The sequence below is a fragment of the Equus przewalskii genome, chromosome 17 (assembly GCF_037783145.1).
Source record: "Equus przewalskii isolate Varuska chromosome 17, EquPr2, whole genome shotgun sequence".
NCBI classification, from domain to species: Eukaryota; Metazoa; Chordata; class Mammalia; order Perissodactyla; family Equidae; genus Equus; species Equus przewalskii.
Window position 1 is genome coordinate 26,478,089 of NC_091847.1, and position 16,034 is coordinate 26,494,122.

At 37.1% G+C, this 16,034-nt stretch overlaps 1 protein-coding gene across 43 annotated transcripts in view; it reads right to left on the bottom strand.

The window, feature by feature from the left end:
- Positions 1-16,034, bottom strand: part of GTDC1 (glycosyltransferase like domain containing 1) — a 424,081-nt gene that overhangs the window by 71,438 nt on the left and 336,609 nt on the right. For all 43 annotated transcript variants that reach the window (XR_011528723.1, XR_011528722.1, XR_011528719.1 and 40 more), the window contains one exon: positions 11,301-11,410. Coding sequence is in view for 38 of the 43 variants with exons in the window: in XM_070581300.1 (XP_070437401.1) it covers positions 11,301-11,410 (110 nt within the window). In the remaining 5 variants the exon portion in view is untranslated. The remainder of the gene's footprint in view (positions 1-11,300; positions 11,411-16,034) is intronic.

Sequence of the window (16,034 nt, forward strand, 5' to 3'; positions counted from 1 at the left end):
TCTTCATCTTCTTACTTTAAAAATGGATAAAAATGAATTGCATTTGCTTTCTTAGATTGGTTTGCTCATGTAAAATTAAAACAAAACAGCATCACGTTGAGAATGTAAAAGATTTTTTGTGTGAAATTAAAATCTAAATAAACATAATAATCAAAATGGATTAATTGAATACATTCACAGATCAGCAATATTTCTATAATGATTTTGGCAAAAGGCCAGTCAATTTAATTAAATATATACAACAGTTACACCTACTATGTGCAATGCGCTATATTATGGTGTCGTTTACGACTGTGACTAAGGGTTGTGAAATCAATTTAGACCAGCATTAAAACAAATGAAATAGAACAGAAAAAAGAGAAAATATCAGAGTGCATGAAATGTAACAAGAATATGCATTCTGTTATGAGTGCTTTATTTTAATTATAAATATGCCTACGCACATGGGTATAGTAGATCACAATGTAAATATATATCTTGGTGTGGGGCATGGTCCAAAGTTTGAAAACACTTCTATATTAGGCTCTTTGGGTCATATGAAGCTGTCTAAAATACAAGTGCCATCCTCAAGAATCTTTTTACTGTCAATGAAGTATGACAAATACATAGCTAAGTATAAACAAAATCCCATGGACATTCAAAGAAGGGAGGTAGTATATCTATTTTAGAGGTCAGGGAAAGAGGTTGAGATGAATCTTGGAAGGTGAGTTGAGCTTTGACAGGTAGAGGAGGAGGGAGGGGCTCTGAGTAGTGACATGTGAGCTATCTTCAGGGAACACCGAGTAATCTAGGCTACAGCCCAGGATAGTCCTGGATAAGGAATGAAGTAAGGCTAGGAAGGTAGCTGAAACCACACAGAGAAATCCAGATCAATGAGGTGTACTTAATTTGATAAGGGCAACAGAGGAGGAGAAGATGAGATACATGGAGCTCATCTTTAGAAAATTTAAGTTAGTAAAGGCTTTTAGGACAGAACAGTGCGCAGCTTTAGTCAGCCCAGGAGGTAATGGGACCTAAGTAAGGATGGATTCAGTGAGAAAGGAAAAAGACCCTGAGGGTACCCGGAGTTAAAGAAAGAATGAGACACAATGACAGGACCAAAAATATACACCACAGTGGCTGGAATAATTGCAACCACCTCAATCAATGGTTCTCAACTGTCTGAGGGTGGGGGTTGGGACTGGGAGTGCAGATAGATATCAGAAGGGTGAGGAATAAAATATGTTTTGCAAAAGTATAATTATCATACTTATTGTTTTCCACAATCAAAATTTCAGAAAGTGTCACTATGTGAAATTCTCTTGGAAGTGGGGATACGCACCCCATTTAAAAAGTTGACACACCCTAATCTCCAAAGTCCCTTCTAGTTCCAACCTCTTTTGGATGACTTTATTTTATGGGTGAGTAAACTAAGGCTAAAAGAGGTGACATTGGTTAATCACTGCCTGAGCTGGAACTAGACCCGGAGCCTTCTAATTCCAGGATAGTGTTCTTTCCATTGCACCATGTATTTGTGATTGTTTCCATTTTACAAACATAACCATTTAGATGAGGAGAGACGTAGCTGGAAAAGCTCACCAGTTGGATCCAGATGTTCACTCCCTTTAGAGACTTCTGTGCTGATAGGCATTGCAGGAAACATGACTTTATAAAATAGGCAGGCTTTCCACCATAGACCCTTTTGGGGGCAAATATTTTGAATATACCACACTCCAAATTATCACCATACACAACTACAGAAATTCTAAAAGATAAAATACCAAAGCAATACACAGAAGCCATATTCTAAGACCTACTATTTATCAACTATAAGTCATATACACATTTACAGGCTTTTGAAATTAGGGTCTGCTTCTCATTTCCTAACAATGTTTTGATATTTTCCTATTCATTATCTAACTAATTTATCTATTTCCTCGTGTCTTTCCCAAGTGCACATTTCTCATAAGCTTTGAGGACAATTTATGAACATAAAAGAGCATTTTTTCTCAGTAATATTTTCATAATCATAACTTTTGAGAATAATTTCTTGAGAGAGGTTTTGGGAGTTGTATTCTAGAACACACTATCTTCAGTAGGATGGGTAAATGATCCTGTCTTGAGAGTTGCACTGCTTTTTCTGTTTTCAGTAAAAAAGATAAATATTCCATTTACAGAAGCTGCAGGAGTAAACTTCAAGCAGGCCTAAACTTTAGGCCTGCCAGGGGATGGCAAGTCTGGGAGTGATCATAGGAAAAAGACCAATTCTTACAGGACACACTGAGGAATGGGAGCGAGTTGTAACCAAACACATGTGTCTAGTGAATCTCCTGAGCCTTTGGGAAAGGAGGGCAAAGGCAGAGTTAATAAACCTTTCCTGAGAAAGGAAAAGAAGAGCACCTCAAGTATTGAAGGGGAACCTCACCCTTGTCAGGGTATCGACGAGAGCTGGGCCAGAGGAGCTTGCCCCTCCAACTAGGAGTGCTGCCCACTCCTGCTCCGTGTAGCCATCTCTGCTTCAGAAGTTGTACTCCCTACTCACAAAGCATCTTCCAGTTATACAATGACCCTTTATGGCAGCCAAGTGACAACTGACTATATTGCAGTGTGATATGTGCTTTGCAACTGATGGAACGAATACGGCTGCTCTGAGCAACTAGAAAGGGAGAGAAAGGGAAGGTATAGGACAAGACGCACCATTGGAGTTGGGATTTTGCCAGGTGGAGAAAGGGTATGTGTGTGCTGATGTAGGGAGGGGCAGAAGAATTTAAGCAACAAATAACACAAGACAACACAAGACATGGAGGTAAATGCACAGACATATTCAGAAAATGGCAAAGAGAACTGGAATTCATGCGAGATTAGGTTGGGGTCAGAGTTTGAAGAACTTCATTTGCTACAATGGAAATTTACGTTCATCCTACAGAAAATCTATGAGACACATTCCTATTATTGTTATACTTTTGTGATTCTCTCCTTGGATGGTCTGGGTTTAGAAAGGACACTAATAACAGTAGGTGGATGAATTGAATAGCAAAGTGGCCAGAGGCCTGGAGACTAATCTGAAGCCTTTGCAGGATTCAAGGTCCCAGAAGACAAGGACAACAACTGGGAAAGGGGCAACAGAAGTGAGAGTGAGGCATGGGAATTATTTCCATGGGATACATTCTCTGATGTGAAATTACTGAGTCAAACAAAGGGGATAGCAACTGACATGGCTTAGGGAAAATAATTTACACTGCCATCACCATACATGCTGACGTTTTCCCATAAGCTGGCCAGCCTTAGTTAGGATATGCCTTTAATTTTTTTTTTTTTTTTGATGAGGAACATTGGCCCTGAGCTAACATCTGTTGCCAATCTTCCTATTTTTGCTTGAGGAAGATTGTCCCCAAGCTAACATCTGTGCTCCTCTTCCTCTCTTTTGTATAGGGGTTGCTGCCACAGCATGGCTTGATGAGCGGTGTGTAGGTCCATGCCTAGGATCTGAACCCGTGAACTGTGGGCCACTGAAGCGGAGAGTGTGAACCTAACCACTCTGCCACCAGGCTGGCCCCAGGATATGCCTTTACTTTTACTGCTTTGTTCAATGTAACTGCTCTCTCATAAATTCTTTGTATTTACACTTACGTCCTTACAAGCAAAACTGAAGACTTTCCCCCCCCAAAATCTGATTTACTATTTATTTCTTTGGCTATCACCATCTCTATTGTCTATTAGCTGTGTGTCTTTGGGCAAGTTATTTAACTCAAGTCTTAGTGACTTTGCCTGTACATAGGGGACAGTAATTGTTCCTATTGAGAGGACTGCTGTGATCTAAAATGAGATACCAGACTAAAAGGCCTAGTCTTGTGGTTGGCAGAGAGTAAGAGTTCAGTAAGTTATTGTACTTATAATATGTTGATGCTTTTGCAAACCTTTATCTATAATATATACTAAAAATCTATATTTATCAGAGAATATTTTTTGTTTTTTATTGCATACAAGTTGTTTATTTCACTCAATTTCTTGTTTTCACTAAAAATATTATATTTTAGAGCGGGGATGGGATAAGTATATTAAATTTTGTTGTCCTAAGCTTGTTGGATATTAAATTTATATACAAGTTGGGTTTATTTCTGAATTCTCTATTTTTCCCCATTTCTCTATGTTCATATTTTTGAATCTGTAAAGTACTCTTTTAAAAGTTATCATGTCATACTTGTTCTGAATCTGGCAGGACATGTTTTCCTTCATTATTCCTTTGTAAGTGATTTCTTTGATATTCTGCCCATTTATTTATTTATTTTGTATGATTTTTAGAACTACTCTGTGAAGATATATAAAGTAATATTCTGGCATCTTAATTCAAATCTTGTTAAATTCACAGATTACCTTAAGATTTCTTAATCATCTCAAGATTGTCATTTCTATTACAGTATTCATTCTTTCTTATCAGGAGCATATATGTCTACATTTATTCAAATTTTCCTTACTTCCTCATTATATTTTGTTGTTTTCTTCAGCATAAGATTGAGAGACAGACTTCAGTTTTAAATTAGATTCTTGGGAAACTGAATTCCCCAATAATACTCTTGGGAAAGTGATTGTATGCCTATTTCTCAGAATCATATGAAGATGGTTATGCCTACTGAGAATCTACCTCAGATCCATGCTACTTAATTGGGGCCAATATAAATCTTTTTCCTCAGCTATAAATTGGGGATGTTAATACTTGCTTGGTTATTTAGTCACTAGATTGTTATAAGGTTATGAAATAATGTATTTGAAAGTATTTGAAAATGTTACAGTATAAACAAGGGTATGGTATAATGAAATGTAATTATAAGAATGTTTTTGCTTCCCAGTTAGTAAGATTCTAGAGGGGAGGAACCACACCTTCTCCTCTTGGTATCCAAAATATGGAGCCAGAGGACAACAGGAATTGAATAAATACTTCTATGTGACAGGGATGAGTAGATAGTGATAAAGTTTTTAAAAAATTAAAAGGAAAAGTAATAGGTTTGGAGAACAGTATAGTCTAGAGAGAATGAGTTTATTCAATCACAGGCACATTTATTTCACCTTGTATATACAACCATCTTATAATTCAACATTGATCAATATATGAATAGCTTTCCTTCTGCCGGCTCCCATTGGGGCAAAATTTTATACCTTTATATTAATGTGATATAAGTTATTTGTGTTCCTAGAATCTTTTTATTATTTCCCCCTTAGTGTAGCTGTTCTGCTGGAAATGAGGTTGTAGGTGGGAGCTGAGTGAAAAGGGAGATGGGAGGGGAAGGAAACGTGATATAATTATCCAACATTTGACTCCAGAGCTAAGGATCAGGAATATGCCAAGATCACAGTAATAACCATTGTCATGCCAGATACTAACCAGAAGCTTTCCACATACTGTTCTTAACCTCAAATTAAAGGTGAACCAGAAAGACTTCTGTCTGCCAAAACTGTAGTGCAGGTTTTTACTTTCCTTGCAAGCTTTCTGGTCACCACTAATGCCTAAAGCTAGAACTCTTTCTCCCACTATGTCTGCTACAGGGAAAGGAGAACCCTGATGTAAGGCTTTGGCTGTTCATAGAAAAACAATTTTGTTTAGAATTATCATTTGTGGGACATTATTAAGTATACAAACACATTCCATTGATTTGATATCTTAAGCATTTGCTTTTTTAAAAACCGTCTCAAGAGCTAACTATGTGAACTTGTCATGAAAACTGGCCAAAACTAAAATATTTGCATTGAGAGTTTCTAGGATTTTTGGTTCATTTGTAACATGGAGTCTGACGGATACTTTATGTAAAAGAATGACTTTTCAATTTTCTGGATTAAAAATAATTACAATAATTGCAAGAATGAACTTTTAAGGTTCAGCATCATTAATGTCTTCTTTGGATCCAAAACGCATTAAAGACTCACTCCATATACAAGCTCTGAAGGGAAGTCTGTGAGTCTTATAATAAAATCTGCATAGTAGTTTAGAAAGCACTTTGCCCCAAATTATCTAATTGTGCTGAAACTCTCATTATAACTCACTGAAGTGTACAGGGAAGGTGATTTTCTTCTTATTATTTCTCTTTCTCATCTCTTCCTTTGTATTGCGCAGATGGATTAACCGAGGTTAACCTAGAAAGCTGTAAGACCCAGTCCCAAACTTCAGCTTCTGACTTCAATTCCTATAAAGCAGAGTTTCTCAATCTTGGCAGTCTTGACACTTTAAGTTGGATAATTCTTTGCTGTGGGGGTCGTCTTGCGCACTGTAGGATGTTTAGCAGCATCTCTGGCCTCTACCCACTAGATGCCAGTAGCATCCTCCCCCCATCAATTGTATCAACCAAAATATCTCTGGACATTGCCAAATGTCCCCTGGGAGTGTAGGGCAAAAACCACTCCTGATTGACACCAGAAGCTTTCCAAAATGACAAGTCACCTGTAAGTGATAATTAACTCCATTCCCACAGAGACCAACTCAATTTTATATGTGCTCTGCCTTATGGGACATGGTTGCTAGATGCATCTTCCGACACCACCTGGGTTGTCTCCAGCAAGAAACTGTGGGCAATACTCTAATATGTGTTAAGGATTTTTACTCAATCAGGATAGACTCACCCAGATTAAGGCAGACATCTTGCATAGGCTTGGTTTTGCCTCTGATGTGCCGCAGATCACAATGCATATTAAAGATCTATGGTGGTCGATAGTGCTGGTCACCAAATATTTCTGTTCTCCCTCATTTTGGACTCAAAGTAGGATTGCATTTCCTGGCCCCCATCATGATTGGACAGTGTCTTGTAACTAGTTTTGGCTAATGAATTGAGTGGAACTCTATGTCACTTTAATGCCATAGTGCTGAAGTGCTAATGGGACAACGTCCTAGCTTTCTCTTCCATCTGGCATGATAACTGGCAATGTTTGAGCTGGTGGTTGTTTGGGTCTCTCTGTAAGCTTGGGTCCCTGAGTGACCATAATGAGTAGAATACTACTGCCCACCTGCAATAAGCAAATAGCATGAATGAGAAACAAATCTTACGTGTTTTAAGCCATTGAGATTTTAAGGTTGTTAGTTAGCTTAGCATAACTCAGCTTATTCTGACTGATGTAAGAGCTGAAAGATGACAAAAAAAATTGAAAAATATATTTATGTTAAGTCAAGGTCACCCACATTAAACAGAAAATATAATAAAACCACTTAGAACTTCCTTAAGCCTTGGGGTTCTCTATTTCATTCACTATTTCATTCATTCATTTGGAAATCATTTCAATGTAAGTTTCTACATACCTGGTATGGTATGTAAACTGTATTATTCTATTATGCCAAACTCCTTCTTTCATTCATTCAACTAATATTTATTAAACACTAAATATACGCCAAGTATTATTTGGGATATCTTTCCACTTTATATTGTTTTTGACACTTTTCTTATGATGAAGACAGATGGAAGAAAAAGACGGAATTCACTTTAATATCTAAAGAGCGAGGTATTTAGGAAATGAATTTGAGGCTCTGTGTTTCTTTAACTTTATAATTGCAAAGAAATTATCAGAGAAAATGGAGATGATTTCACACAAGTGGTCAGGATTTCCCACCATTATCACCTGCTTTCCTGCTTGTAAAACAGGGATGATTCTGTGGACATGGAGTACAGGCTAAGCAATGGCACTGGAGGCATACTGACTGGGTTTGAAATGTGGCTTCATAACTGGATGGATGGGTGATTTTAGGCAAGTTTCAACCTCTCTGTGCCTTACTTTCCTCAGCTGTAAAGTGGTCATCACAATAGTGCCTAACTAACACGATTGCAGTGAAGAGTAAATGAGGCAAGGCATAAAGGACTTTAGAACATTACCTGGAACATGCTAAGTGCTCGAAAAATGTCAGTTCTAACATTTTTAAGGAATGTTCTAGTAAGTGATGAATAAAACACTAGAGCGGGACTACAAGTTGCAAATATCACAGAACATGTTTGCTTTATTCACTATTTCATCCTAAACATCTAGCTTAGTGCTTGGCACAAAGTAGATACTTAAAAATACATTTACTGAATCCATAGAGAAGTGAGTATAGATGAGAAGACCGACTCCCAGGCTCTACTCCCAACCTCCCCTCTGTCTACAGCCTGTCTCACCCACTGTGCCCAGCCATGGGAACTTGGGACAGTCACTGCCCTAGATCTCTCTCCTCCTTTATAAAATGAAAGGATGATACAAAAGAGCCATAAAGTATGTAGCTATAAACTAGAATTGATATTCTTAATCCACCACACTTTTCAGAAAAAGGATTATAATTTGAAAATAACATACTTGAAAATAATCAACAGTATGAAGACTCTACAAAGTTACCGGATTAGAGTTTTATTTTCAAAAGAAATTTAATGGAGATTCTTTGCTTCATGAAAAAGGGCAGTAAAACTCATTGGCGCCAATGCCATCACTCAGAGATGTGCTAGCTTTCCCTAAAAGCTCTGCAGAGAGAGAAGGAGAATGAAGTCAAATAAAGGGTAATTAATGTACAAACTTGAAACTATGGCTAGATGTTTGCCTGTTTGTTTCTCTTTATCCTTTTGATCTTGACTCAGGGACACTGTCTTTCAAACAGGGAAGCAAAAACGTTCTTATAATTACAGGCCCGTTAGGAAATCTCTGGATTAGAGACTGGCAAGGTGGCCTCCTAGGAGCACAACCTGGAAAGCTACCAGGCTCATTCCCCCTTTCAACACCTTTTCAACAATTTGGGCTCCTCCTGTGTACAAAGTGAAGTGCTGTAGCCATAAAAAGAGTTGGTTTACATGTGAAATGACAGAGATGGATCAGAAACTTAGGCAGAAAAGAGCCCCAGATGAGACTGGGAATAACAGAAGTGTGCACATAGACAATATGATGCCCCTTCCTGTGGGCTTCCACAGCATTCCCTAATTATTTCACAGCATCCTAGGTACCCGTTAATGATATTTAAGTGTCTCCACAAGGCAGAGCTCCCTGAGGGTGGAGACTAAGTCTTGTTCAGTGTGGAATCCCTCTTCCACAGTGCTCAGTAAGTACATATTAAAGTGAAGCCAAACGGAATAGTAAGATCGGACCTGTAACAAGCGAGCACTCAGCACTTGGGCCCAAACTGCTCCCCACCCCACTTTCAACCCTCCATACTACTCCAAATAGCTCAGTGTTAATGTGTGAGAGCAGAGACTGTGATCCCAAGAACATGGCCCTTCCGAATAACATCCTAGTCTTCTTTGTAGTTGTGGCCTAACACTACCCAACAGTAAAAGTGGCTAAGAAGCCTTCTGCTTAGAGATGTCCTCCAGCCACTTTTCTCAGTCTGTCCACAAGAACTTCAAAGCCAGCACAAACAAAACTGAACTCACCAGCTTTGCAAATAAGCCGATTTTTTTCTTCCTTCTTTCGCTACAGCCATCCATCTACCAATTCTTTTCTGTTTTCATTGAGAATACGTCGCTCATACAGCCCTCTCACTAATCTCTCAGCCACCACCTCACAGAGTCGCACTTGAATGACCGCTGTGGAGTCTTCCTGTGATGTTGCCTACCTATCACCGCAAGATAAAGCTTCCTAAAATACACGATGAAAGCTTCCTAAAATGAGGAAAATAAAGTTTCCTCATATTTCTTCCCTGTACAAGATGTAGGCTCCTTATTTCTTCCCTTTACCTAATCTACTTTGGTTAGCAAGATCCTCCATACTTTGGCCCTACTCTACCTATGTAAGGTAAGTATTACTTACTTATTAAGGTCTGTGTGCAGAATCTCCTGTTCTACTTAGATTAGTGACCTCACAGCATTAATCAGTGAAATTGTTCTTTCATTTAAATACAATATTTAAAATGTTTGCTTCTGCATACTTTGCCCATGTCATTTCCCTCTTGGAATATGAATCCTAATCCCTTGGCTATTCAAGTACTGGCTCTTCAATGAACATTCTCCTCTAAGCCATATGTGTCAGTACTAACATATAATTATATTATTTTTTGTTTCATTCTGTTTCCTGTGCTTATGCACAAGTGTTCTCTCTTCAACAAAACTAAAAATTGCTTGAGGACATGGAGTTTACACTATTTTTAACTGTTTATTAATTAAATGTTCATTGAGTTATGCCAGGGTTGTGCCAGGTGTTGCACTAGGCTTTGGGGTACAGTGATGAACAAGACAGACATGATCCCCATCCTCATAGCACCTCCATTCTAGTGTATGTGTGCATGTGAGTTGGGGGTAGTGAGATAAAAAATTACACATAATTATATGATTAGAAACTGAGGTAAGCACCATGAAGTAAGAGTATAGGGTGCTGTAAGACCATGATAAAGTTTCAGATTGAAAGAAAATGTCCCTGAGTCAAGATCAAAAGGATAAAATAGAAACAAACAGGCAAACACCCGAAGGTCTAAAGAAGCCTGGTACCTTACAGGAACTGAGAAAAGGTTGCTATCCATAAGTGCAGAGGGTAGAAGATGAGCCATATCAGATGAGGTTATGAGCTACAGGCTGGGTGCTACTTCCTAGCTGTGTACCAGAATCAAGAAGTACTTGCTAAGGGAGGGTAAACTTAAGTGGGCCTTAAGAGTCATAACGCACGATGGCAGGGGTCATTACTGAACTTTTGTTGTCTGTGTTTTTAGAGTTAAAAAAAAAATGCCAATGACCCAAAGTTTAAAAAATATGAACACTCAAGTGCTTATGAATGGAGTCAGGATGTTCGTCTTACTGACCCAAACATGCCTAGTAAGGATGCAGTGCAAAGGAAATGGCTCTGAAAAGGCTCCATGTGACAGTAAGAATGACAAGACCTGCTGTTATCAGCTTCAGATTTTTGTTTATCTTCTCAAATTCAATAAAAAAGGCATGGACCAATGACAACTACGACGTGGACTGCGGTCTACTCCACACAACAAGTTTGACGGCAAAGTGCTGTACACAGGCCACCTAACAGATGCTAATGTATTTCAGCCGTTACCAATGGGAGCAGAATGCAAATCAGTGACCCCAGAGGCGAGAGGCTGTATAGCCAATTACAAATTCCCACTTTCTATAAGTGTTAAGATGCCTAAAGCAATATATTTTATTTACATCAAGATGCATTGTATAAACTATATTTGATAAAAGAGATGACTTCATGTTCTCAACTTAAGTCAAAGAATGCTTACTTAAGTATTTTTTTAATTGAATCACACTTTAATGCCATCATATAATCTTTTGGTTAACAGTGCTCATCTTGGTTATTCTAACAAAGGGAAACATGGAAATTAATATTTAAGTTGTAGAGCTTATGTCATCTATAAAAGTATACATTAGAAAATTTAAAAGAGATACCTGGGACATCTGTGAAGGTTTCTCCAAGGACAGATACGTGGAAATTGAGTCCTAAGTCCTTAAGATGCGTTAATACCTTAAAAAAAGTCTCTGGATCTTTATCATGCTCCCTGGAAATAAAGATACAAAAAATAACTTGTGATACCTCAGGGTATGTGTGAGGAAAAGGGTTTTCACTTCTTGCAGTATCAATTCTTTTCGTGGTCTATTTTGAGTTAGGGGAGATTCTGGCATCCAGGAAGAGATTTTCTCCTATAACCTTGTAGCATCAGCATTGAGTGTTTTTGTAAACATAAATTCTCTCTCATGGATCAAAACTCAGTCCAGTTGAAGTCTTAAGGCTCCGTAGCCTTTTATTAAAGGAGAAATCTATCATGTTTTTCACAATTTTTTGTTAAACTATAGAAAGTCTAGTGTATTTTTCTTTCTCTTTAAATCGTTAATTTTCCACTTAACCCAAGTTTCCAACCAAAGAAAAGACTAGTCTTCAGAAGATGATTCTCTACTGATCATGAGAATGTAACGAAGATGCTTTTCATTTCCATGAGTCAGAATACCTTTCTCTCACATTTACTGAGCCCCTTTGTGCCCAGAAGGAACACACAATTTAGAAAGTGAGATTACAGACTCTCTCACTCATCTCTCATTTTAAATAATTGAATGGAGAATTATAAACACATCAAAAGGAGTAGGCTCGAGCCTAAGTCCACTGAATATTAGCTTAGGAGTGGAGGTTAGTCGATATATAAAAGAATAGTAATAAAGATAATTCTTTCATTTAGTAGGCACTTTTGAAAACCATGGATTATTTTTGTTTGTTTAGCTCGTCAGTCTTTCTTTGTAATGACAGAATGAGAAGTTAAAGGACACTAAAAAAAAATTCACTAATTCAAGAAATCACATTAAAATGGAATGAGTTATTTTTTACATTCTAAGGTGTGAATATTTCAGTATTTCTTGTATTCAATTACACTGTTTTAAATTATGTTATTTCAGACAGATGTGGACCAGATGTCTTCAAATTATTTGTTTTTTATTTATAATTCAGAATTTTAACTTATTTTCTATATTACAGAGAAATAGTTATATATCAGCAATTGAATTCCTCATTTACCAACTAATTATGTAAAATAAATCTGTAAATTGATCAAACTGCTATACGAAATATGAAAATTACATCATTCAGGAAATCTCATGAAAAATGACATCTGCAACCCTCAATGTGTTAATTCACAATTCAGTCAATATTTTCAGTATCAAGAATTAAAACAAATGCATCTTCTGATTAACATTTTAAAACGGCACTTATAATCTCATGGAATTGTAAAATCTTATCGAATTAAGAGTTCCGCAACAATTTATTTTAAGCTCTGTATCTCTCAGTTTGATCTACTTTAAATAATAAAGAACGCAACAGGAAAATGCTCATTGCTTTTTAAGATGACGTGCATTACATACGTGTACCATTGGGAATTTTTTGGATAGTTCTTATATATACTACTGCTGTGGGCAAGAACAAAGACTGAAAACAGTTTGAAAGTAAGGAATATGCCGTACCTTAACCATATCAATCAAATTGCTGCCACCTAATCTGTAATATGTTCTTTTAGTCTGATTCTCTTGGAAATACTTAGATGAAAAGAATGGAAACAATATAACATCATATATCTTAAAGAGGGAGTAACACTAAAGGGAAATCTAGCCACTCAGTTCTCTAAATTTTTCATTTTGTGTTCCAAAAATTCTAGCTAGAGATCCCCAAGAGAATATCTATTCTAAATATGTCCTGCTGTTTGTTTGTTTGTTTCGTATTAAAGTAAAAGTAGACGCTGTTTGGGGTTGGGAGGAGGTTTAATTAGGTAGAAGCTGAAGTTCTTAAAACATTCCACTGTGAGTATTTTCAAAGCAGTAGGCTTTATGAACCCACAATTTCAGTGTTTCTATACAAGATAAACACATTACAATCCTACTGTATTCTTTAGATATTTTTTATAGGTGGACAAAAGCTTTCATATTCAATAGTCACTTTGCATAAGCACATAAAAGAGATTTGTATGAATCCCCTCTCTTTTTGTTTAAACTATAATATATGGATGAATGTAAGGTGAGATTTTTCTTCCCCCAAATTATCCTTCAGAAAAAGAAGCATTTTATACTAAAGTCCTTATAAAGTCTCTCATAATACCAGGCACTCTCTCAACTACTTTATTTTGTTTAGGGAACTTGAATTAATCTGAAACAATGTCAACTGATGAGAGTTTTGGACGGTTTTTACAGTCATTCACTTGATGGGACTGGTAAAAACAGAAGCAAAGGAATTTAATACTGACTTAGTAATTATTTTGGGAGACATGACCTAATAATTTGAAGTATTGGATGCTGTTGAAAACAAGTATTTTAAAGATCACTAAAAAAAGTAATAGAGTAAGTGGTTACTGGAGATCATGAGTAGTAAGTGGGTTTTTAATAGCTGGGGAGAAGATTTCCAGGGAGGGCATCACACACAGTTTCACTAGTCTTGCACCCCAAACTGCTCAGACTGAACTCCAGATGACAGGTGGTGGAAACACGCCAGCTGCCTGAAAAGGTGGCACCATTCTGATGTGAAGACTGCATGGGAGGGGGAGTTAAACTAAAACTGCTTCTGAAATATAAGGGTAGGAAAAGAGCAATGCTTCTAAAAATATTCTACATGATATGGCTTTAAAGTATTATTTATATCGACATTAGTAGATAACATATTATAAGTAGACACATGATTATTTCATCTATGTCCCTGAAAGTTTTACAGTCAATTTAGCTGAAAATTTTTCTCGGTTTTCTCTTTAAAAAAATGGGAAATTGCTTAACAATCAGACAATCATTAAAGCTGTGCACAAATATTTAGCCACAGCCATATATCAAGCTCGGATGACATTCAGTGGCAGAGCTCAATATATTTTGCTGACCGAAGAACTCATTCCAAATATCCAGTGGCTCATCCATGGATCTTATCCCAGCACCCGTGATACTAATGAACCCATTCAGCAGAATATGTGAATCTGTCTTAAATTCCTTTTAAAGAAATCTAACGTGAAGCTCTCGTACTTATGATTTTAGCATAAAGCATTAAATATAGAATGGGGATTTAAAAATAATATGTAGAGTGCCCCTTTCTGCCAACAGCCGTCAAGATTTAACATATATTTAATAATACATTCAATTTTCTATATCCATACTTATAGACTCATAGGCTCCTAAACACTCTTCTGCTCTCATCCATTGCTGGTAGGAAAGTAAAGTGAAACAATATTTTAGAGGGCAATTTGGTAACGTACATGATAAGCCTTAAATGTATATAAGTTTTGCCCCAGTAATTTCAATTTTAGAAAAGTTACCCTAAAAAACAATTAAAAAGGTGCATGGAAGTTCTGCTAGACTATGTCCATAACAGCATTGTTTATAATGTTAATCATCTGTAAACAACCTAATAGGATGATAAGGAAATATATTTTGACACATATGTATGATGTAATATCATGAGGCTACTAAAAATAATGTTGTAGAGGTTATTTTTTTTTTTTTTTTTTTGAGGCAGTTCAGCCCTGAGCTAACATCTGCCAATCCTCCTCTTTTTGCTGAGGAAGACTGGCCCTGAGCTAACATCCGTGCCCATTTTCCTCTACTTTATATGTGGGATGCCTGCCATGGCATGGCTTGATGAGTGGTGCCATGTCCACACCTGGGATCTGAACTAGCAAACTCCGGGCCACCGAAGCAGAATGTGCGAACTTAACCACTGCACCGCCAGGCCGGCCCTGAGGTATATTTTTTGACATGGAAAAATACTCAAGAAATACTGTCAAGTAAAAGGGAGTGACAGAGTAGTAATGTATTATATGATCTGTTTTGGTAAGACAAATGGATGCATGTGCCTAAGAAAAAAGTTTGGGATGAACTATACCAAAATGTTAACAGGATTTATCTCCAGGGATTGCATAACAAATGTTCTTTTTTTGGTATGTTTTCTCTAATAGAGGTTTTTTAATATAAATCATTTTAATGCTTTTAAGGAACCCCCCCCAACATTGTGCCATAAAATTGTATTCATAGGATTTTTGCTTCACTCTGTAATAGTTTTAGTATTTAAAGCAGCAGAATTCCACATTTCCTGTGACCCCTCTACATATGACAGCTGCCCATCAAACAAACGTGATTCATCACAAAACATTCCAGAAAGTGAGTCAGAGTCCAAGCTTCCCAACAATTCCCACACTCTTGACTAGGTAAGAATGAAACAGTCTGGCTGGGAACTCATTCCTCCGCAGCCCAACTATGGCAGAAGAGACCAGCGCAGAAATATTTCAGGCTTACTGGAAGCAGCAGATATAGCAAGAACAGCTTTTATTCCCAAATATTATTCAGAACATTTGAAAAGCATAAACTGTTTCCATGTGTTTTTTCTTCCTATATCTGTTCTCTCTCTGTTGCCTTTCCCGTTTAGTTTTTTAGAGCTAAATTTCTTCTTATTCCTCACTTAACATTCATTCAGTAAATATTTATTGAGGATTTCTAAGTTCTCCATACTTGTCACTTATACTAAACTGTTACTCTTTCCTATTTTCCCATATAACTTTATACTTATTGAATACAATCTCTTTGATCCAGTTCCTTGCCTTGCCTGGGCAGAAACCTGGCTCTTTACAGATGCCATAGCTTTCCTTAGCAGCATGTCGCTCTGGATTGAGAGCTCCA